Genomic DNA, 26,762 nt, shown 5'->3' on the forward strand with positions numbered 1-26,762 from the left:
TTTAATATTTGCAATTGTACATTATAAGATATACTGTCTTCTTTAGAGATATCTGGGAAGTTCTCCACGAATAGTTCAAATAGAACTTCTACATTCTCCATGGTTTTATAGGTTATCGGGCAAGACAGCATTGTGGCAATACAATGAAGCGGAAGGAATTCATAGTATAGGTCTTCGTGATATCTGTCCTTTAAAACCAACACACATGTATAAAATATAAATTGACGGAAATCATTGGTTTTCCATTTGAATAGCTCTTACAATTTTCTCGGATATCTTGAAAGTTCTCTTGGAGTGTATTTCTTTAAGGCTTTTAAGTGATTAAAAATATCCCCGTTTAACTTGTTTGCTGATTTTAAAGTTAATTTTGTCGATATATAATCGGACTAACATTCTCTTTTCAATACAAACACCCGATGCATCGGGTCATTGAGTTATATTATCAAGCCCAAGGTTTTTAAACGTAGATTGTTTTTAACAAAATTTAAGTTGGTGATGGTTGTAGTACTTCCATTATTTAAAATGGCTATCACCTATTGCTAGTTCGCCAATTCACTTGAAACAGAAGAGTGTGTTAGCATATTCCCGATTTTGCTGTTAACTTGAGTAAACTTCGAGCATCCGTAGTACACTTCGAGCATGGTTCCCCATTCAACACCACCGAAAACGCATTGCCCTTCACAAAGTGACCTCTATTATATTTTCGCTTTCCGATCTTGGACTCGTCTTCCTTCCCTGGGCCGCCGATCTCAATTCAGATCTGGAATGAACTTCCGATAGAAGTTGTTCCTGTCTTCTCCAGTCCGCTTACTGATTTTGGTTTCTTTAATGCCGTCGATGAAAGGGCCTCCCCTGTTAATTCATGTGAAACAAAACAAAATAAGTTGGCATATAGATAGGTGCGATTTATCAAAGAACGTTCCTTTTCGTAAGGAACGCTTGTAGCTGCAACTGATAGGTCGACGGCCCCGGAAACTTTTCTGACACATAAAAAAGAAAACTGTACAATAAACACTCAAAAAAAAAAAAATCCTACTCTACTTACCTCCAAATCCTACCATCACCATATACACAAGGTGTCAATTCTAAATGATATCCCTTAGTACATTTGAGAATCCCAGGGTACGGAACCAAACCCCGCTCCTGCAATTTCCTTAATGTAGAAATACTTAAAGCGCCTCGCGCTTATAATTAAAAATTTCATAGAGCTCTAAATATTCCATGACTGTTTTTTACAAAATGAAAAACTCAAACTAAAATCTAGCAACATATGCATCATTAGCATTAATTAGGTTGTGATCTAAGATTGCTATCAACCTTAAAACTTGGTAGCACCTAAAAACTACACTAATTTACAACTACGCAAAAAAGCAACAAGTAAAAACTCAACATAAAATCATTGAAAATTTTTAATTTTAGTTAATATATATAATTAATATAAATATAATAACTAAATATATATATAAATGCTGTCATATATTGTGAATAGATGTGTGTACCCATGCACTATAGGTAATTAGTCCTGATTTATATTAGGCGAGTTTACTTGTGGCAATTTTTTATCGTTCTCTTTTGAACTTGCTCCATGCGTCTATACAAGGCAATTCGGTTTCCAAAATATTTTTTTATTTGTTGTTTTTTTTTTTGACATTTAAATATATATAAAATGTCAACAAATACGAAATACACAAAACAAATTGCCAGAAAATTGTCGGTGCGAGCAATTTTTTTTTCATTTATATACCCCTTGCCCCTCTCTCCTACAAACAAAGACTTGCCGCAAGTAAACTCGCCTAATCTATATTGGGACTTAGCCCTGTTTTTGAGGGAAAAATTAATATCAATGGTGTTAAACGATTTTTTGACTTTTTAAATGATTTATATGTACATGAAAGGGAAAACGCAGATTTCCACAGTAGAAACCGGATATAACGAACAACGGTTATAAGCAACTACACATAGAACGAACAAAGTTAATTCTTTCTCAGGTATTTTCATTAGTTTTCTTAAACACAACAAACTGTTGAAAACTATTAGGGTAGTGTGTTAAAAAAATTTCGACCCCGCGATCATATTTTTAAAGGAATAATTATTACAATGTATGTTTTGCAGAATGCATTAATAACAATTAATTCAGTACCCATTTTTACTCTTTAATGTTATTAATATGTAAAAGTGAGATAAAACCATGCGTACTACAGTCGAACACGATTATAGTAAACCCTGGATATACTGAACAACAGTTTTTCATATATCATTTTTTTATTTTTAATCAATGCTGAAAAAAAATAAATTATGGTGGTTTATATTTGCGGTTTACGAGTCTTCTTATTTATTTTGTAATGAAAATTCGAGTGTATTCTTTTTTTCGCGGAAAAGTTCTTGAGGAATGACCTAATATCCTTTTATTATATGACCTAATATCAAATATCTACAAAAAACGGATATATTATTCAAATTTAAACATTTTATAAAAGGTATGTGTAAAAAATAAACACATTTATTTTATTATAGTCAACTATGTAAATTTTGAATCGCTACACAAACGTATTACAAATATTATATTTTTCTCATGTTTAAAGGTGGACTTAATTTTTAAAATTTTTTTATTTTTTTAATTTTATTTTCAAAAATCAAAATACATACTTTGTGTACCAAAAAATATATTATTTTCCCAAATTGAAAAAATGACTTTTTGCCCAAAAAATGCTTTGAATACTACCAATTGATTACAATTTTTTCTCAAGGTGGCTTGTTCCATCAAAGTATTGTTTTGAATACTATGTCAAATAAATTCAAAATAAATTGGAATATATTCAATATTGATAGAAATGAAAATGTTGTTTTTAACACGTTCGTCTGGAAGTAATTACTTTGTTCTGAATGAAACAAAAATTTTATAGTATTCCCTACTGGATTTTGGGAAGAAATCATAAAATTTCATTAATTTTCGCTTTTTTAGTTTTGTGTTGAAAAAATGTAAAATAAACACAAACACTTGTTGCGAATATTTATTTTATTTTTGGCAGAAGAAGCCACACGTGCATAGTTGCTTTTTTGTTATTCACCTGAAGCTGCTCTACCTTGTATTATTGTACCATGTGTGATATAATACGCATATTACCTCAATCGCCTCATAAATACCAATGTTATTATGCATATGCATTTTCAGAACCTCTATAAAAGTTATATATTTTCGTGATCACGAGGTCGGGACCAACCTGTAAGCACCTAAACTTAACTTAAGCCCAAATATTTTTTTTCCAATCACTTAAAATGCTTGAGAACCTGCAATAAAAACCAGGAGAAACAGTCACATCCAATATTATTAAATTTAATAATAAAAATGCATAACTCCCTCAACAAATTTCATAACACTTTAGCAAAAGCCTTTTAAGATAATATAATTACGCGGCTTTGTTTTCAAACTAAACGTTCAAGCCGATATTTTTCAGAAAAGAATATCGGGATAGGGACCGAAAAAACGAACATTACGAATTGTTGCTGACAAAGTACTGGAAGTGGTATCCGGAACCCAATGCTGAAGAGATGTAAAAGAAAATTAACGCCCTTAAAACGAATTACCGCCGACAATCTTGAAGAATTTCTGATCTAAAAATAAGTGGTGTCGGAGTGATGGAAACCGAATAATGCAATCTTCTTTATTTTAATGCAATGAATTTCAACCAAGTTTGCGAAACGCCGAGGACGTCAATAAGTACAATTGACTTAACGGAACAAACCTAAAATAATAAAATATCACTGCCATAATACCGAAAAAAAAATTTCTCCACTCCTTCTTGCTCTGATTAAATGGTAATTACAAATCGGAATCGGCTTCAGGAAATTTTCGGTGCAAAGGCACAGTCTCAAAAATTAACATATGGCAATGGTGTTTCAGAAATAGTTGAAATTTGATTTAAAAAGTTGTTGTTAATTTTAAAAAGAAATTGTAAAAAGAAATTAAAATTTTGTTTAGCTTTCATAACTATCGGGAATTTACGATCTGACTATACCAGAAAGTCAACATAACGTATTGAGATGTTATAAAAAAATGAGTTACTGCCAATATATGTAAACATTTAAAACATTACATACAGTACATTTCTGAAATTAGTGGATCCTAATTAGCCTTATTTTTTAGATTAAGCGCAATGTCGGTTGGTATAAGTAATTGGCGACAATATTTTCGGCTGGTCCAACTTTACATTAACGCCACAGCTATTTTATTCATTTTAGGTAAGGAACATAATAAAAATCCCCATTTGAAAATTTGCAATTCTGATTCCGCAGTACTGTACCAAACCAAAGTCAAGACAAGGAAGACAGCTCTAAAACGTTTAATTTTAATGACAAGGCATTAAAAAAGCTCCATAAATGTGAAAACCATGTGAATTAGTTCGACTTATATTTGAGCCTATTTGGGTAGATAATAAAACTACCTCTGCGCGGCTGGCGAAAATGAAACTAAAAGAAAAAGAGGTACAAATCATGCGGCAAGAAATAACAACCAGCTGATATTCAATCACATGTCCAACAAACTGTGAAGTCCGATTGCGGATGATAATGATCATTATCGGTGCTATCATATGCATGCATGTTCTTCAAGTTCAAGGAAACTCCAATAATCGGCATTACAAACAGCTGTTTAAATGCAGTTCTTCTGCGTTTATTTCTGTTCGTGCAATCTGGCACAGGAAGAAGTGAAATTGGTTTGTTCCCATTCTATTTTTTCTTTTATTTTGTTCCTTTGGCTTTGTAGTTATTGTTGCTTCTCTTGCGCTCTTCACATTTGGAAGTTTTAATTTTTATGAGCCAAGAACGAACAACCCCACACACATGTTATTGGTATAATGACCAAAAAAGGAGAAGACGATCGTAAAAGTTACGAAATGATTTAAATAACAGTGGTTCGGTCAGTAGTATAAGTCAGTAAAACACGTAATATTTGGAGTCCTCAATAATTTTCTCAACATTATTTATGATTTATCAGAATGTAAACCGGCATATAAAAATATGAAAATTTTATTGTATTAAGGACTTAAAGTTAAGATATATTGTTTTTCGTGCCAAATAATATGACATATTCTGGGATTACCCAAAGTCGAAAATTGACATATTTGGAGCAACGATCAGTCTGCACACCGATTTTATAATCCGATATTGGGACTTACTTCATAAAAAGTATCGTTAAGATGAAACACGTCAATAATGATAAAGTAATCAAAGAAGAATATATATATATATAAAACTGTGCCGTTAGTAAGGTACAATAAAAATAAATTTTTCGCATACAATCATTTGTATGTATTTTTTTCCAGCTGCTTTTCAAAATAATTGCCGAGGTTTCTGTTTTAAATTTCTCATTCAACCACTGTTCCCCGAGTTGTGAACTTGTGTTTTGACCAGTTAAACATTAACGTAAAGACATGCATGCATGAAAACTTCCCAAACGATTTAGTTCCACATTTGACATGAGCCTATTATCTTTGAAAGGACCATAAAAAAGAATAACCATGACTAGGATTTACCAATAAAAACTTGGCATGGCAACAACCAGCTGATCAATGGTCTGGACAGGAACTGTAAGACACAAGCATGTGCATAAATGGCTTACAGATTAACAGCTGTTTTATGATCAACACGCTTACCAATACAAAAATAATGCAGCGAACATGATCTGTTTTGCGCTCTTCTTATTGGTTTGATATTTAAAAATCCTACTGATGGAATACACATAAATGTATGCATCCACGCACATTCATTCAAATACATACATATATTGCAAATTTTTATTGGGAAACATATGTTTTATGGCTAACATGCGTACTAATCCCAACAAATATATCAACATAAAACTCAATTGGAAATGAAATGGTATACAAATTTCTTTCCGGCCTTTTTTAAATCTTTTATGACCTACCAACCAAGCGGTTTCGCATTTCATGCTTCGAAATAATGAACTAAACCAGAAAACAAACGAAGATCATAAAAAAATATGAAATTGCTTAACAACAGGACTAAGAATTGTGATTCACATTTTAAAACAAATATATAAATATGCATAAAAATATAAGAAGTTTGGGCGAAGCTTCAGAAAGTTTTATTGAGAGAAATGTTTATTTGTACATATGGAATCAAAGTTGGCCTGCAAAAAAAATTTAACTTGCAAATATATATAATATATTCCTTACAATGTAATCCGAGCAAAGTCCACCCTGTGGTATTCCAAAATCAGTGGGATTTGATAAAATACCAATTGATTTTATAAAACTGATATACTCGTACATTCCAATAAGTACTCTCGGTCTTGGAAAAAAGCTCAAGTTGTCCCTATCTCAAAGACGAAAAATGTTACCTGCCCTTATAATCTCACTCCAATTGCGGTACTCCCAGATGTATCTAAAATTGTAGAAATTGTGTTTTTAAAAAATAGTCAGTTTGTTGTTTTTTTTAAATAACTAAGGCAGGGAAGACTATAGTTTCAATATTGCCACTGATCCTAATCAGTTCCCTTAGTTTTTTGTTGGGGATATTCTCCCCAGAGGCTATTAATATATTCTTTACATAAAACCTCACAGCAAATAAAAAAAGAAAATTTATCAGTTGCCCATAAAATCAATAGTATAATAGAAAAAACTTACTGTAAGTCATGCAATATGACAATTAATAAGACGCAAGGGGTACCGTTGAACGTCTGTGGGATTAATCTTCATTTCCCTGTTTTTGCACGGTCAATTGTATGTTTCCTGTTCGATTTTTTGGGCCGGTAAACAGACCTATATAATTTCTAAAATCAAATCAATCACTTTTTTGTTTTATTATAAGTCTGAAATAAACACTGATTCCATGAAGCATATAGGGCCACTATTATTAACTTACAAACTTCTATAAAAACTATTGGGGTGAACCTTAAGGAACATGTTTTAAATGCAGCGGAAAAGGCAACAATTTGTCTAGAATAAGAGTTTGGAAAGGAAATCAAAAGACTTATAATTATTATAATGAAACATTCCGAAAATGTACTGGCTTTGGGAGTTTGAGGTCGAGTTATGACTCTAAACGTAGGTGCATATTGTAAGTATATTAGGACTCTCAAATCCATCTTATTTTGTTGTCGTACAATATTTTCTAAATTTTCTCTCTTTCAGATTAGCTACATCCATCCTTCTGTTGTGCAAAATAGAATCATCAGTGGTGTTTCCTGTTCGATTTTTTGGGCCGATAAACAGATCCATATAATTTCTAAAATCAAATCAATCACATTTTTGTTTTATTATCAGTCTGAAATAAACACTGATTCCATGAAGCATATAGGGCCACTATTATTAACTTACAAACTTCTATAAAAACTATTGGGGTGAACCTTAAGGAACATGTTTTAAATGCAGCGGAAAAGACAACAATTTGTCTAGAATAAGAGTTTGGAAATGAAATCAAAAGACTTATAATTATTCTAATGAAACATTCCGAAAATGTACTTTGGGAGTTTGACCTCAAACTCCCAAAGCCAGTACATTTTCGGAATGTTTCATTAGAATAATTATAAGTCTTTTGATTTCATTTCCAAATCCACATTATTTTGTTGTCGTACAATATTTTCTAAATTATCTCTCTTTCAGATTAGCTACATCCATCCTTCTGTTGTGCAAGATAGAATCATAAGTGGTGGTTTATTTGATACGTTATTTATAAAATTTCGTCTTAAGAAATTATATTGAAATTTGTGTATGTTATTATTGCCTTCAAAGGGCCCGAAATTTGTCATCAACTTTGTTTGTTTTGTGCTCAGTTTTTTAACATTTCTATCTTTTGAAATCTTCACTTAAAGTTACGAACACGTAATTATTATAATTTAGTTTTCTTTTAAAAAAAATAGATTTTCAACTACTCCACAATGGGTTAATATTGATCAACTAAATTAAATTCAATAAATATCTTGTATTCATTCACATCATCAATTACAAAAAACAACAAAAACGTTACGTCCACACGACATATTATATTCAAACCGAAGAAAAGGTTATAAAGATCAATTAATACAATTAAATTATTACTGAGCTGGCGTAAAAACCAAAAAAAAAACACACGCACACAAAATAAAAAAACCCATATTAGTATAATAACGAAAAAAAAACAATCAAACACTCAAAAGATATCAACGAATGGGTGACATCTAGTCAATACTCGATGATAATTATTTTTGAATATACCGAAGTAAAAAGGGGAAGAAATTATGGAATAATTAGTTTTTCCAATAATAAAGGAAAGCTGTGATTGATCGAAATCAATTGAAGTGTTAGTCTGTCTCTCTTGTGTTGGAGAAGAGAGAACTAAAATAGTGACATTTTCAAATAAAATAATATAAAACGCATCGATATTGTAGGCTTAAAACTGGTCATGTACGACTCAATAACGCCCTACATCACATTAGAAGTTTTTAATTTCCATCACATTGGAAGTTTAATTTAATTTAAATCAGATGCTCCTAAGATCGATGATATCTTCTCTCCGTATGTTTAAGGTTGGTATAGTAGCCAGAACCACCGACATTTTATACTTCTCCCAAATTTCACCCAGAGCACAACGGGTGATGCCAATGCCCACCACTTTCACGGGACAGATATTACTGTCAAAGTTGAGTCCATATTCAACTTTATATTAAAATATAAACTTAAGATATGTAACAGGTGGTAATATATCAACGTTCATAAATATAATGAAAGTAGGGGTCATTGCCATCATCTTGAATCTTCTTCCGTTGATTCAAGTTTATTGGAATCTACGGAAGATGAAATTCGATGCCGCGAAGTTGCCTTCGCATGTTGGCCAATATGCCCTTAAATCACTGAGAAAGTATAGAAACAATATGCTAACTAAAGGAGACCTATATGAAATTCTTTAAAACATGTTGTCCAGTGGGGAATGCTTCACATAAATTCAATAAAAATACTACTGGGACTAAGCTTAGTAATGATTGGTATGTTTATAAAAAGATTACTCTCACAAATATAGAAGACTGTTATCATAAACTGGAAGATATCGAAAAATTGTTGCTCAAGATATCTACAAATAGGATAAAGCTGAATAATTATGACTAGTCAATATGATCTCAAATCGACCGAAGACGGTGAGAAAGCAGTGTGTGAAGCAACGGAAACTTCTGAGATTCTATGTTTTATTGAGTCGATTGAAGGAGTGATTAAGCATCCAAATTTTGTAAAATAATATCTAAGGACTCCAATTAAAAGGAAGCAGATCTTTCATCAGCCAGTTGTACTGATTTCGATGATGATATACAACAAACATTTCATCATAGGTACCAAACAGAGTCTGATAAGCCTACCCAAAGAAGACTGATATGAGCTATAAAATGTTTTTTCCAGAAACATTTGACATAACACCAGTCATGTTGCAATATGAAGCCGACCGAGTATTGGTCGCACTGGTCGTTAATACAAAAAACATTTCTCCCGGGTTGACTAGGACCTCAAAGACAAGATCAACCGTATGCTAAGGAATAGATATGTAAATAAAAGTGATTCCAATGAACTACTAATTTAATAAATTCATTTGAAATTTAAAAGTAGGATCAGTATATTTTAATAACTTCGTAAATCCTAATGACATTGGTTTTACTGATATCTTCAATTATATTGTAATACCACATATTTATTCTCCCGATTTTTCAACTAAATCAATAATAATAATTGCCTTCATTGTATCAATTTCTCATTTTCGGCTACCTTTATTTCTTTGGTAATAAAATAATAACCGGCAATGCAAAAACGCCCCCTTTTGCACCATAACACATTGCCTGGCTGCAACAATGTAATTCAAAATTTTAACTGAAAGTACCAACCTGCAACTAAGAAAGAATATTAAGCTGTTGGTACCTTATCGCTAATAAAATTGAGTCAATGAATTAATTGCTTACGCCAATATCTAATTGTTCGAACACCACCCATTTATGGTGCACCACCGCCCATTAAGAGCGGTACTGTTTTTCTCATTCATTTATCCTTCGATTTCGATCAACTGCAATCAATTTGTCAATTGTGAATCAATATTTCTACTTTATATTTGTTTCGTTCACCGGGTATTCATTCACCTTTTCTTTGAACACACTTGCCCGAGTCTTTGGAATATGGTGCACCATCATACGACCGGCGAGCCTTTTCAGTTACAAATTAACCGGGTTACAATCTGTCGGGAGGTGGTATATATTTGTATTTACGTACATATGACGCAGATAGTCATTTGTGTTTTCTCCACAAATGTATGCGTCACTTTAGCTCTCCAATTTTCCACAAACACAGTGGGGGAATTTTCTTCACATATATGTAATTTATAAACTATTGAAATTGCAAGAACCAGAGAAAATCAGCATAAAGATTATAGTAGTGTTTAATGCAAAACAAATAGTCCATTTTCACTTAAGGATATTCTGTACAAAGGACCATGATATACTGTATCAGCTAATATTGTTTCGAAAATATAAACCTCTTAAATTAAGGATTATAAAAAAGTTTACATGTGCTTGGTCACAAAATGGCAAATTGATCGGCACATGCAATGCAGGCACAAAATTCAGTTTTACAAATGGTGAAATCAGGAGGATTTCTATTATGTAACAACAGTGAATCACCCAGACCATCTGGTTGATATATCTCCTTAAGATATATAAAACGGGGAAGTGTTAAAAATCGTTCCTTTTGGTGGAATTATCCATAATGTTAGTAGTCATTGTCTTATTAGTAAATTCACTAGGAGTAAATAAAATGCAGTCCATTGTACAAATATAAAAATAAAAGTTCAAGATGACATCGTGTTTTTCAAAAATATGACACCCATATCCAAATTATATACACGTTATTGTTTATATAAACATTTTTTAGAAAGATTGAGGCTTCAAAATGTATATTAGTCAAGCTCGCGTTAAGTACAGTAGACCACGGATATAAAAACATCTTATATAAGAAAAAAAAAACAGACAAGAACATGTTTAAACCATATAGAAAACAGTTTATTATATAAAATAAAATATAATAGATAATCTCCGCTTAAACAAATTTCTCAATGTAGTATGCGGATATAGTTTCTTGCAAAATAATTTGGAAACTTTGAACCCCTTTATTGATAGCGATCGAGAGTAAATCTGCCATATGACAAATGCTTCTAATAATATTGCCTACGGAAACTTATGATGACAACAATACGAAGTCGATTTTACATCATTCAATTAAGAAGATCTGACATACATACAAATTTTGTTGACAACAGTACGAAAATATGCAGCTTTGAATGGTCATTTATTACACCAAGCGCTCCCCCCATGGGTGGTTTGTGGAAGGGTGGGATAACGAATTCCATGGCTCACTTCAAAAAGTTATCAAAAAACGTACATGTTAGAAGAATTTACCACTGTTCTTGTTATTGTTCCCTAGAAGGTCTAAAAGCATTGATCCTAGCTTATTTTCTTTTATCCAGTTCTTGTAACAACATGAACCCTTTCCCTTCTCTATGCGAAGACCCGGAAGATTTAAAAGCCCTAACTCATTTTATTTTATTCTCTCTTGAGTTATCCTAAGATATTATATCAAATATTAATCGTTCAAAAAACACGAGTCTCACATCACGTCTTCTGTAAAATAAGAAGAAATGAATGAATGATAAATTAGCATTTATTATTCTATACTTTTTTCCGGAACACCAACAGAGTTCTATATAAAAAATCTCTTATAAACATGGAATACCCATTCGTAAAACCTCTAGAAGTCATATTCTACATATACTTAAAATACCGCACCTATATATAGAACAGAGAAGGATCAATAGAAGATCTGTTCTACATAGAATTTCTCTATATATTTGAATCGATCCCCACTGTCCTTACACCACTGACGATGATGAAGATCCACTTGCATGGGTGTTAGTTATTGGTTGATTCTCCATTCGAACACACACACTCTCAACCACAAATTTCGATTCTTTCTTGTACAATTGTATTTAGTAGATGTGCAATTCTACTCGCATTTTCGTAAATTTATATGAATGACCGGCAGAATTTGTTTATCTTTTGTGCGCCCAGTTCTGTGGTCTTCACTCATTCGTAGCAACACTTTGGACGACAGTCTGCCAACGGACGTGGTCGTCGTCGGTAGTCAATCGTAAAACTTGGTCGGTCAGTCTGTCGTTGGTTGTCAGAACAAGACTTGGAATATAAAGAAATTTCGTTTTTCGTCATTAATATATAAGTTTTCTTAAAAAGCAATGACATCAAATTTAATAGCGATTACAAAAAATAATTAATTAAAGAAATATTTTATTAGTAATGTACAAAAAATGTGTCATTGAATAAATTGAATTTTTATGTGGCAAAAATAATTAATTAATCCGAATATTTTGTACAAGAGATTGTCGTAAATAATGTGAATTAAAAAAAATCAAATATATCAATTCAGAATATGTATATTTTGAAAAACAAATAAAGAATAAATAGTGACATTCTAAAAAATTCTTAAATAATATCAGCGAGAGTGCAAATATAATAACGAAATTACACATTTAAATAAGTGAAGCCAGTAAATAATATTTGGTCTGTTCGCGTACTCAAAGAGATAGACATTTTAAAATTTCTAAAGTGGAAAGCGAAGAAAATTTCGATTTTTAGATTTTGCAGATTAATTATAATATATGTAATGTTCCTGTACTTTTTAATCGTAAAGCAAGTAAAAGATAAAAAAGTAGTACAAAAAGTTCTGGAACGGCTAGTTTTCCGTCAAATTTAGATAGCAATACTTCAAATTAATATTTATCATCCTAGGTATGTATTAGCAATGTTCGAGTCTCTGCAAAATTACACAACTCTATCGTAACGGGTGCCCATTCTAGGCTTCAACAAATTTTATGTTTGTTTTTTTTTTTTTTTAATTCGAATCTACACTGATATAAGAATGCCCCTTTTAAAATTTCAAGTGAAAATCTCAACAACTATTTTAGATATAGTCGATTTATTGTTTCAGTGCCAAGCTACGGCAGAAATGCTTCCCAAGTTTTAAACGCTTGTTTACCAAAACAGTGTTTTTACGAATGACTCAAAAACTAATAACCCAATTCGTTTGACACGTTACTGTGTATAGTTCATAGCTTTCATATGAACTAGGACAAATGTAATCGTTCAAGGTATTCCGTATTTTTTTACTTGATTTTTAGTCGAAAATAGCAGATTTTGCAAAAAATCCGATGTGCCAGTTGTCAGAAATCATTTAAACTATGTCAAAGGGTGTACATAGGTAAATTTTTGGTAGGAATATTTAACACACAATGAGACCAAAATTAAACGGCATATACATTAGAACTTTTTACCGGGTTAACCCACTTTATAAGGATTTATTTGACATATATGCAAAAGAATTGGCAATTGAAACCCACTAGGTTAACGAAATCCGGTTAAATATAAACGTACTATAACAGTCATTTCGCTTAAAAACCTCAAAATTGTATGGTATGGTGATATTTGGGAAAATTTGCTACCCTATTTGAATTTGATGGTAATTTTGCTACCCTATTTCAATTCAAAATACCAGATTACAGGCAATTCGGTTGAAAAACATTCCAAAAATACCGAAATTTGGGTGGTACAGAAATAAGGGAACAATCTTAAAAAGAGGATGAATATTTATAATTCTTGGTAGGAAGACGTACCACGTATTGAAAACACGTATAACGTACGTAAGAACTTGCTAAAAAATCCCAAAATTCGAAATATTATTGGATACCGTTATATTGAAACTATCGTAAAAAGTTGACCAATATTGATATGTTTTGATAGGAAGATGTGTCAACCAATCAAAACTAAACAGCCAATTCGGTTCGATATTACAGAAGGTAGTCCCATTTGAGAAATTAATAAAGAACTACTCTATCAATTTCAAATTTTTTGAAAAATAAATTTCATAAAACTTTATGCAAGTCTAATTGCATATTTTCTTAAAAAATTAAAAAGGTATAGTTTCTGTAAATAAATATCTCAATTTTTTTAATATTGCTCTTATATGATTATAAATGATACAAATTATATTTATAGATTACAGAGGTTGGAAGCTTCAATATAATAAACATTTTGTAATTATAGCCACGGAACACGTGTTGTGCTTACATTTCGAAGGAGGATATTTTCATTTAAATTTTGAAAGTTGAATGTTGTCAAAAGTAAAGTTATGAAAAAATTGGAAACATATGTCTGCATGAGACTACCTTGTGTAATTATACCATGGCCCGATTTTTTGGAACAACACAATAACAACAAAACTTTTGCAATTTATTTTCGAAGTATAACCGCATAGGGAAATGTTATATTTTCTGGAAGTGGTGCATGATATAAAATGTTCGATTTGTTTTTAACTAATTTTACTAGTTCTATTTCATTTTTTGTGGACCATATAGCATTTCAGCAACCAGTTTAGACTATCCTAAATTGAATAAATAACATCTGTACATCTAATGTTCATAGCTTGTAGGTCAGCAAACCTTGTCAGCTAAAATTTGTTTCAGTTTTTACAAATCGAATAAATGATCTTAGAATTCTAACTACGTAGTGTATAAATTGACAATTTCGAGTACAGAATATTCTCCATTCTTTGTGAGTGTTTGTGAGGCACTCTTCTGTACAAAAAATTATTGAGACACGGTGCTACCGACTGTTCTTGTTGAGTGGTTGTAGGTCACTAATTTTATTGTAAAATATTTATCCTCAGGTTCTAATTAAACAATTCTTGCTTAGCCTAATCTCAAACACAACATATTTATCCATAAAATATTTGTACTAATAATACAATTGAGAGTTTACCCATAGTGTGCGTCGTAAAATCTCAACACCAACAACAACTGTTTTATCAGTGTTTTATGTGGGATTTTAGACCAATGGTGTGCAAAATTTCTCTTAAAAAATGTTTAAGGGAAAATAAAAACATTAATTATTCTGCGGAATTTAATTAATGTTATATTTTTAAAATAATAGCAAAATCGTAGAAAGTTAAAAAAAAATCTTTAAAAAAATTGTGGAAAAAATTTCAAATCTTCTGTAATACAAAATTCTGTTCAAAGTATTTTGAACACCCCGAAATACTGAAAATTTAAAGGTGCCGTTATATGGGCGCTACCGGGAAAATTTTGGACCTATATTTATAATTATTATTGGCGAGTTATAATACCCAATGGCAACGAAAAGTGCCAAATTACAATTAATTTGGTTCAAAACGCGCTAAAAATACACAAATTATAGAAAATTGGTGGGGGCTAACAGTAAAAATGGACCTATATTTATAGTTTTATGTGAAAAAATTTGGTACCCAATAAGATCCCAATGTATTAAATTTCAATAAATTCAGTGTTTTATCAAAATATATAAAATTCGTTGCAACTATTACAAAAAAGGTCGGGAAACTCGATATGAGTAGAAAATCAAGTGAACTTCCAGACGAACAATGACAATTTGTAATAGATCTGCACATTGTTGTGAAATCTTTACGGGAGTTTGCAAAAATAATTAAGATTACAAAAACAAACAACGCAAAATATTATAGAAAACATAAAGACTATATATACAAGTGTAAAATTTGCTCAACTCGTGTTATTATTTAAGGATTGTGGGTCCTTGAATTGACTTTGGCAACGGTTGTGCTCACCTCAGCCCTAGATAAAACCACTCGTTGTAAAACTCAGAATATAATATGGAAAAAACCTTAGTTGTTTTTTCTTATTTCATATTTCCAAAAACGATATGACTTAAAAAATCGGAAATTATATAAGGTAGCTATATTTACACATTTTAACGAGTCTACAGAGTCCAGTTTATGAGAACCTATAAAGTAATCAATAGGTATGGGACAAAGAGTTAGTTTTTAACACTTTTTAAAGTTAGCGATGTACCTAACTACTAAAACTACTTTTATTATTGTATAACGTAAATTTCTTATATGATAAGAAACACAAACGAACACACAAAACGGAAAAATAAATTGTATATTTCCAGTCGATTTCACTCTTAGAGTAAACACTTACTCTTATTTTTCAAAAAGTGAACCTCCCACCGCAAACAAATAATAACAACGTTTTGTATGATTGTAAATAATGTAAAAAATATTAAAAAATAAGTTTAAAAAAATTCTTTACACAATACAAATTCTTTCAGACTTTTAACCGATTTTAGGCCGTATAGGTATATACATTCCAGTATTTCTAGTGTTAGTGAAGAGTTAAATGTATATAGACCACAAAAAAGTTTACATCATCTGCGAACATTAAAATATTAGATCGTTTTGAAATTGTTTACCACATGTAGTCCTTAAGGCCTTGATTATAACAGTATACTTTTTTCTTGCATTTCCGGAGATATGATTTGATAACAAAAATATAATATTCATATCGAATAAGTTCATACTTTCTGAGATATGGGTCTCAAAAATTCCGCGAGATCCTTCTGAAAAACAATATATAAAAGCGTCTGAAACACAAGTTGCAAAAATGTAACTTTATTATCAGAAATGTGTCCAAAATTCAATGACTTGTTAAGCTTAGTACTAACCAAGACAATGTGGGAATAATTTTATAGCATTTATTCAAATCGTGTTTACAACAATTTTATTAAATGTCCCATTTCAATTTTACATTAGTTTTTTTTTCATAAAAATTCATATTTCAATAAAGTATCTACATTTATATACAACGGTTTCTTTTTTAACAACCATTATCCCTTCATTGTCAGAAATTTCTGGTGAACTTTCTAACTTCCAGTACGAATTTTCCTTCTTTGTATTGAGGAATCTTCCGACTCGGAACTGTCGCTACTAAATAATATGGGGTCCTCAATACGTTCTATTTGAATCTCGACTCCGTCGTCGGAAGAATTACACTTAGCTATGTCATATAATTGACACACAAATCGCAAAAATTCAACGAATGGATCTTACTTCTTGGATTTGCATCACCTTAAAGAGATAAATTTCTGAATATAAAAATAATTTTCTACGGATATATTCAGATAAAAATATATTTTTTAATTAGCGGTATCAATTTTTCCCTACTACGGTCCTCCACAGGAACTATAAAACATTTATTTGTTTTCCGCTCTACCCCGCCGAACACCCACTGCCCCTGCACAGCATGACCTCTATTATATTTCCACTTGTCTATTTTCGATTCGTCGATTTCAACCGCAATTCCGGGACCACAAATTTCTCGGCAAAAATTGTTCCAGTCTTGAACATTGTTGTTTCCTTCATAATATCCGCCAAGGTATCGTCACGAGTAACCCACATGAACGTGAATATGACAATTTTATATGTATACAAATGCGACTTATCAAAAAACATTCCTTTACATAAGGAACGTTTTAAGTCGCATTTGTTTAAACGGCGGCCGCGTTCGAATATTTTACGCTTAATATATATATATATATATATAATAATTAATTCATAAATTTGAACTATTTGCTCAATCATCTCTATAAGGGAATAAGTCCCCATCCTGTAACTTTTTAGATCATTTTAAGGCACTGGGACATTTTGTTTACAGCCAAATAATTCATAAATTTGAACTATTTGCTCAACAACCATTTTTTTTATTGGAAATTAAATAGTTAATTAAATAATCATCATTTGACATTTGTTTTTAAATTTAAAAGACCATCCAAAACAAAGATTAACCGATAACGGATTATAAATTATCACCCAACACATAAACCATTAATGTAAATCGAGCTCCTAATTTAAATACGTTTACATTTATAATTAGAAAAGTGTTTGTGGGTAGCCGAACTTCGACCAGAGATTTAAGACTATCTCCTATGAACAAATGGCAACTCCGGCTACGTGACAGAATCTCCATTTAATTACAATAGTGTTTATGGGTAGCAGGCTGGAGATTTAAGACTTTCTCCTATGGACAGATGGCACAACAAAAACGTGGATGGTACTTACCGAAATTTGGAGACCCACATCTCCGAAATTATGGACATATTTGACATGAATATTAAATTTTTGCAATCAGGGCTTCAACTGCTTTAAAGTAATATTCATATTGCTTTAGTGAATTTTAAAAAAGTTATGAGAAAATACAAAGGACCCAACGGAACTTTGGCGGCCCATATCTCCGGAAATATCGATTTTCGCAAGAATAAAATATTAAGGCCCCAAGGACTACATGTGGTAAATATTAAAAAAAAATTAACTTAATATCTTGACATATTAAGTCAAATCGAATTGTCCAGAAAAAAATGTTCACGTCCTAACTGAAAAACCTGACCTATGTGAATTTAACATTTAATCCACCCTCCTCCCTTTATTTCATTATGAAAACGATTGATTTGCGAAGATCATCAAATGTATGATATCGTCTGACAACTATCTAGTCGATGATATATTTCTTTGGAAAATAATTTTCTTCGAACAACTTAAATTCAATCCTCCCAAACAACTAATAACTAATTGTTTGCTTTTAATCACACTACATTTAATTAACTATAAGAAAAACTATATGAAATTGTCTTCACTAATTAACATTTTTACACCTCTTACACTCGAACAGTAGTGTGGGAATCTTCTTAATCCATAACAGAAACGACACACAGAAAGAATATGGTCTCATTATCAATTTCAAAATAATCTGGTGTTAAATAACCGAGCGGCACGAAACCGTCAATGTTTATGAAGATCATAAAAGAAGCTAACAAGGAACCTAATAAAAAAATAAAGGAAATCTGAACAACAACTATCAAGCAATAACAACAATTACATAAACAAAAGTGAAACAAAGTGCGACACATACTTCCATCGCCCAGCTAAAAAAAAAACGGAGCAACAACGTGCGCGTGAATCCCATTCATACCTACGTGGTAAGAAGTCATAAACAACAAAATACTCCACTCCAGATAAAAATCATTGTTGTCGTCCAACGAACAGCGAAAGAACACCGAACAACAAAAGGAATTCCCATTTTGCAACAATGTATGCTGTTGTGGACCAACAGCAGCAACGAATGAAGTCAGCAACAGTTACTATTCCGAAAGTGACCTCACAGCACACCGAGTAAGTACATAATAAAGGCACATCATGTGTAGCGCAATATTTTGATTCAAAACTAACAGCAGCAACAACAACAAATACCCGTGCAAAACAACATTGAAGCTAAGCTGGCCGTGCAGCTATCCCAAACAGCAGGAAGCCCATTAAAGTCAAAGGAATTACATTCAAGTCATAAACAAGAAATAAACAAACAAAACGGACGAAACAAAAATTCCGAACGACGACCGCCAAAAATAATTGATAGCTCACGTGCTGCCTGTCCGCGTGTTTTGTGCCGGCCGGTTGTCCAGCTTTGCCGGTTGATGGGTATTCACAAGACAGCACGAACAACGAAACCATACATGCAGACAAAAAACTTGTTGCTCCAGTTCCCAGTAACATACATAGAGCTCCTTGCCCCCCACCAACCACACAGAGTTCCACACTTAACAGCTGTTGACCACACCAGCTGTTATGGCACGACCAATAAGTTATTACATCAATGGCAACATGTTGATAACGTCCAGCAAAACATTCGTCATATTTTTATTGGCAACATGTTGTGGCATGGCCTCGTCCACTTCTCTAAATACATTAACACCAGCTGCAGTGAATTCTACAGCTGTTGGCAACAGCACATTATCTTTGCCAGAAACATTTGAGTGCCCCAACATGGACATACGCAACGAATGTGAAAATTTGGCGCATTTAGAAAATTGCACTGTCATCACGGGATATATGATTATTGTCCTTTTATCGACCAACGACACCTGTGATTATTCCCAATATAGTTTTCCAAAATTACGCGAAGTCACAGATTTTGTGCTATTTTCAAAAGTGACAAATTTAACATCATTCCGTGATATGTTTCCTAATCTAACTGTGATACGAGGACGAAAAGTATTTCTGAACTATGCTTTGGGTATATCATCGATGGACTCTTTGGAAAGGGTAAGTGTTACGTAGGAATAGAATATATATGATTTAATGGATCTTTAATTTAGCATGTAGAAGAAAACCTGTATTTCCCCTGGTGGTTAGCGTTAGGATAACATCTTGCCGGAAGACAAGATGTTATTCACAAAATGGGAAAGCATATCTTCTCCAAGGATTTCACAATATTCTTTGTGTCCAATTTTCCTTCGATATAATTATAGGGACCTACTGTCATGTCCAATCAGAAACATTGACATCTTTGTCTCTTTAAAAGTTTCGACTTTTGTGATTCGTTGTAATATGCTAATACAAATTATATGGAGGGATATATTTTCCTTCGATTTTAATTAAGAGGGGAATTACACCTGTAAATACTTCACCACCATGATTTACGCTTGAAAGTTTTTATCTCAGAGAATACATTTCACCAAGCTGTTTCATCAGAGCCACTTCTTTTAAATTAATTTGGGTTTCAATTAAATATTGTTTCCTATTATAGGTGGAATTTCCTCGCTTGGTAGCCATTCAACGTGGACATGTTTTTATTGGTAGCAATCCAAAACTATGCTTCGTGAATAAGGTAAGTATTTGAATTCCTATTCATGATTTATAAAATTAAATTAAATTTATATATCTTTCAGATAAATTTTAATCGCTTAACCTTGGCACCAGGTGAGAATCACATATTTCCTGTTACGGATGTCAAATGTCCGGCCATTGATCCATGTTCGGGCTGTAATTCGGGTTATTGTTGGTCAAATATGCGATGCCAGAAATTCGAAAATGATAATGTCGTTAAAATGCAGGAGTAAGTAATAGAATAGAAACCCATAAACACAAATTCTAATTCAATAAATTTCTTCTCACTTCTACAGGGGAATACAACACTGCGATCAACAATGTTTGGGCGGTTGTGACAATCATGGCTGTTATGTATGTCGCTCATGGACCGATCACGGTGTATGTGTCGATGAGTGTCCTCCAGACAAGTATAGTTCTGCAGATTATTTACGTTGCTATACCCGTGAAGAGTGTATTGCCAAGAAATTAGCCATTTACAAAAATACTTGCGTAACATCGTGTCCCGGGGGATATTTCAAAAATGTGAGTGTCGAATAATTATAAATAATGTATAATCACTATCTGAACTGTTTTCTTCTTCACAGAATATCACACAAGAATGTGACTCTTGTACTGGTGTAAATAATTGTATTAAAGTCTGTCACCCTCGAAAAGATTCAAATCCTTTTTGGATTCATACATTGGAAGACGTCGAATATCTCAATGGTTGTCAAATATGCAATGGCAGTATTGTTATAAATTTAAGAAATCGTATTGATGAATCAGAATTGATGAAATATCTCGCCGATATTGAGGAGATTGTGGGCCATTTAAAGGTTTATAAGTATGAGTATGAATTTTTCAGTTTTTAGAAACAATTATATATCTCCTTTTCCAATTCTTTCAGATCTCCATATTTAACATCATTGAAGTTTTTTCGAAATCTTCGCAAAATCCATGGAAAACCATTGGAACTCCAACATTATTCCTTGGTTATATATAAAAATAAGAACTTACGTGAACTTTGGCCAGTTCGAAAGGGATTTGAATTGATAAATGGTGGCATTTCGATACAGGCCAATGATAAGCTATGCAATCGAGTTATAAGAACATATAAAAATGACGTTATACATGATCGTAGTTTGGATTCAATACAGATTAGTGACCAAGAGGTCTTGTGTGCACCGGCAAAATTAAATTTATTTGTGGAGGTAACGTTAGGAAAATAAAAATTATGTGTACAAAGTTTGGAGCTGAAGGAGTTGATAGATAGATAGACTCTATGATTATAGGACTTGATCTAGATTCGGTGAAATATTACGACATACAATGTTCCAAATCGATAAATACGAATTAGACCAATAGGTTTCACATTCGAACTTAATCAAAATTTATTAAAATTTTTAGTATATACAAAGTTGGAATCCGAAATTATTTTGGGGAAGTTATCAATGCGATAGGTTCCACCCTCATACTTATTTTTGTTATTAAACATTTAATTTTCAAAATTTCTTTACAGGTTCTCTCCCATCGTTCCATAAAATTCACATGGTCAAAAGATGAAACATTTGAACAAGTTGAAATTATATATCGGCCCATAGATCCCAATAAACCCTTTAATGACGACAGTGAATTGGACACAAACGTATGTGAACGCATATTTTGGCAAAGAGATTTAAAATTTACCCAGGATTTGGATAAAAACAACACCCATTACTTCTATAAAATACAAAATCTGGCGGCCAATACCAAATACGCATGCTTGGTAAAAACATTTGGTCAAGATGATGCCGCTCCAGCGGCACGTAGTGAAATTAAATTTATTACAACTCAAGTGAATGTACCACCGCCTCCATTGATACGCATTACAAAGAAGACCTCTAACTCGTTGACATTGCAATTGTCCTATGAAAATCATGAAGATCAATTGGTGGATTTTTATATGCTGGAAGTTTATGAAATTCCAGAAAACCAACATTTGTTAGATCAGCGGGATTACTGTATAGATGGAGTAAAACAATTTTCCGATTATCACAATGAAGATTATGATGATTGCTGTAGTCGTCGATTGGAAGAAGCCGAGGATGATCTATTTAAACGACAATTGGAAAAAGAGTTCTCATGTTCACTGGATAATAAAAAATATTGCACAAATAATCCACTGGAGGATAACTATACAAATAATGCTAATGCTTTGTTGACCAAACGTCTAGAGCACGCAGAGACGAACTATACCATACGTTCATTGGAACGTTATCAACTTTATGGTATTCAAGTTCAGGCATGTAATCGTGCTGGCTGTGGCTCTTTTCGTATTATTAACGAAAGGACCAATTATTCCGAGGCAGCGGATAGAATATATGATTTGACGGCCTGTAAAATGTCACACAATAATGAATATCGAGTGCACTTTAAGGAACCTAAGAATCCTAATGGCTACATAACTCTGTACGCTATACATTTTAGATATTTGAATGCATCCACAAATGGAACCTACCAGGGTCATATGCATTGTGTGACACGTAGCGAACATCAACGCAACAATTATCTATATCAAGGTTACCTCAATTCAACTTTCAATCAAGCTGCTGTCCGTGTGGAATCATTTGGCCACCTCACATTTACCGATTGGGTTGCCATTACTAATTGCAATGGGGTACAGATGGTATATGCAAAAACAAAATTAGCTGGTCGTTCTTCACATGGTTGGAATATATTTTTGGTTTTCTTCATATTGGGAGCAGCAGGAACATTTTTGTGGGTATGTTACAAACGTAAATATTGGCGCAAAATACCTCAACTGCGTAGGTATTTGCCGGTATATGCAAATCTGCAGTCGCTACGTAGAGATACCAGCAATGATGAGGATCGTCAAATTTTGGTCGATGGCTTTGAAACTGTACGATTTCATAATAGTCCCGATGATGATAAGAAATATTTGGTCCATTAAGATGTATGACACCCCGTATATGCATACATATTCGTTTTTACAACACAGGAATTGTACAGTATTAATGTAATCGATAATTTTTGTCTCCTTTTTAATTATAGTTTAATAAACTAATGGAGAAAAAAGTTTGTATATGCTCTAAAATAAAAATTAAATTTAAAAACATTTTTTGTATTAAATATTTTTTATTTGGAATTCACCATTTTATGATAATTGAATTTTTATAAAATTCTCAAAGAATTTAAGAATAATTTGGATATTATTATTTTTAAACAAATATGTAAAAATTAAAAAGGATAGTTTAAACAAAACCTTTTTTCCTTTCAAATACTTCATTTCTCAATAAATTGCATTTATAACAGTAGATAGTGTATATCTTTAGGTTTCACTTGTGTCAGACTGTCGGGAAAACCCTAATTAAAAACAAGATTTTTTGGGCTTCATAAGACATAGTAAGAGAACTTCGGATCTATATCATAAAATGTTAGCATTGCCAATATTACCAGGGGATATAATTAATGGAGCATTTACCCTCATTAAATCACATGTTTGTTTATGGCCGGAGACGGGTTATTTATGCCATTCATAAAATGTTTCAAAGGTTTTTGGATGCAGAGAAAGATGTATTTAAAAATATACAGTTTATATTATAATAGAAACAAAATCTCATTTACAGATTACAATCCTGAACTTTAGCGTCTGTAAAAATAAAATTCGAACTACCTCTACAGTGCTGTGAAAGACCAGAAAATAGAAAGGGCAACAGGAATGATTATTGTTGAAACTTTTCGACCTCGAATGGTCTGTGAAAGAAGCGGAATATGCGCAAAAGAATGCCTATTCTAGGATACAATTTTGAAAGATTCTTCTTCGACGAAGATGAAATATTTGAAGAAAGGCGAGTAGAGAATAATATTTCTGTTGTTTGCATGTCTAATGCTTCGAACACAGTTCGCAGCACCTTAAAATGTGCTGCGAACGTGTTCTTAAAATTCATGCTAACGCGATTGCTGAAAACGATAGAGGCTTTTAATGCCCATTATCGTGGAATTGTAAAAAATACAATATTAATATTCACACAAAATCATATACAAGTCCTTTTTTTGTTATTCTTCAAAATATGATAAAAACAATATTATAGAAAATGCAATTTATTTGGGGATTTATTTCATTTTCCGAATTCGGGTTTTATTTTATTATAAAATAAGTCCCCACTTTGAGGGTCTTATTCTATTTTGGAGATTTCCGTAATTTTGGTGGGGAGATATTTCATATTTCTTTTTTGGGGATACATTTCTGTTTGGGAACTTATTTGATGGGAGCATCATTTATTTCTTCGATTTGAATACACTTACAGATAAAAATAGCGGCCTTTTACATTTTAACAAACCCTTATTACAGTTTCAAAAGCACTAGAACACCATTAACATTGATAACTTTTAATAAAATGATGGAGCGATAATATTTGCAAATAGTCAGAAGAAATCTAAATAATCATGATCACTAAAAAGAGGATACAATAATGTAATTTCATAATTTTTTAAAGAAATCTGAAATATTTTGCTTTGCATTTTTGCAGCCATACACCTACCAACAGTTTCTTATCAACACTTAATACTATTAATTATTTTACTATCAACGGCAAGATGGCGCCATTGCATTGTATGGTACACATGGGTTATCAGCGAAATATGAATGACAATCATTTAAAAAACTTAAATTGACTGCAATTAATGATAAACCTATTAGAATTTTTTTTAATGCGATATATTACCATATTTGTATATCATCAATCCAAATGCTAACAAGGTTATATGGGAAATTACAAAAATCTTTTAAATTCCTTGAAACTGAGTTTTGCAAGCTTATAACTCGCGAAATATGCATATAATTTATATTCATTTCTATAAAATGAAGTGTTCTTGTCAAAATCTTAAAATATTGGTAATAAATAATAAGTTGGGTGGAAGATGTGATGGTAGTAAAAAAGCATTGAAGCCAGAGAGTTTTTCTGTGCTCGTTCCTGATTTGTCGCGATTCGCGAATCTGTGTAAAAATAGGTCAGAAATACATCAATACGCGAAAAATATGCGTATTTTATCCAAAATTGATTGCGGCGGCTCATCCGCGGTTTTTAACCAATCGTTTTAAAATAGTTGTAATTTTGTGTGTTTTCATAGAAGATTACTGAAATGCGAATAAAAATCTTATGCACGTTGCGTCATTTTTAGGGGGTTTGCATCGACACATTTTGGCCGCTAAATAAAACATAGAAAAATTCATAATTATTGGAAGAGATTGATTCGGTTTATACGAAAACCATATTCCCATCAACTGATTTCAACGAATACGCGAACTGTATGCTTTTTAATGTTGGTCATTTTCATATGCTGCAACTGCATTAATCATTTTTAATGTCAAAACTCTTAACAGATGGATCAACCGACATTTAACAATCATCTAATAGAGTTTGTAAAAGAAATCCTCATATGTTTTAGAAGATCTAGACAAAATCGTATTCCATACTAAAAAATCAAAAATTGAAAAAAGTTTTGGTGACATTTCATAAATTAATTTGTTTTATTTTCAGATATTTTCAACCTTTTATGTTTTTCGCGACTATTAAACCGTATTTCAATGTGATTTGACTAGTATGCAAAGAAAACAAATGTGTTTAACCACTTGTCAAGAAATTCGTGAATTACGACAAATAGGATTTCATTTAATTTATATTTGAAATACAAGTTTTAAAACCGCTATAACTTTTGTGGGCAGCATCCGAATTTGTGAACGCAAACAGATTTTGAATCAACATATATTCCTTAACTAATGTACCAAAAATCACGAATGTGTTCTCAAAAAAATTTTCAGATCCGCAACCAAAATAAAATTTAGTACAAAATAAAAGAACAATACAACAAGAACTGAAACTACGTCTCATTTTTACCAGTGTCAAATTACACATCTATAGCTTTTTTATTATGGTAGGCACCATGGTACAATAATACAAGGTAGGGTAGCTTGAGGTGAATAACAAAAAAGTAACTATGCACGTGTGGCTTCTTCTGCCAAAAATAAAATAAATTTACGCAACAAGTGTTTGTGTTTATTTGACATTTGTTCAACACAAAACTAAAAACGCGAACAATATATATATTATATTTATAATATTTTCCAATGACTAACAAAATAACTAAAATTGCATGTTCATCAATTTTAGCTAAGTAAGCATTATTATAACAATATAAAGG

At 32.0% G+C, this 26,762-nt stretch overlaps 1 protein-coding gene across 1 annotated transcript; it reads left to right on the forward strand.

Annotated features, from left to right (window-relative positions):
• The first annotated feature begins 19,574 nt into the window (after positions 1-19,574).
• LOC133336231 (insulin receptor) lies at positions 19,575-23,511 on the forward strand. The gene is made up of 7 exons (XM_061544513.1): positions 19,575-20,015; positions 20,500-20,580; positions 20,642-20,808; positions 20,876-21,104; positions 21,167-21,405; positions 21,469-21,772; positions 22,081-23,511. Exons 1-7 carry the CDS (start codon positions 19,575-19,577, stop codon positions 23,509-23,511), a joined length of 2,892 nt encoding a protein of 963 aa, XP_061400497.1.
• The last annotated feature ends 3,251 nt before the right edge of the window (positions 23,512-26,762 follow it).

The sequence above is a fragment of the Musca vetustissima genome, unplaced genomic scaffold (assembly GCF_032173495.1).
Source record: "Musca vetustissima isolate MV318-11 ecotype Yass unplaced genomic scaffold, APGP_CSIRO_Mvet_v1 utg24253, whole genome shotgun sequence".
Classification (NCBI taxonomy): Eukaryota; Metazoa; Arthropoda; class Insecta; order Diptera; family Muscidae; genus Musca; species Musca vetustissima.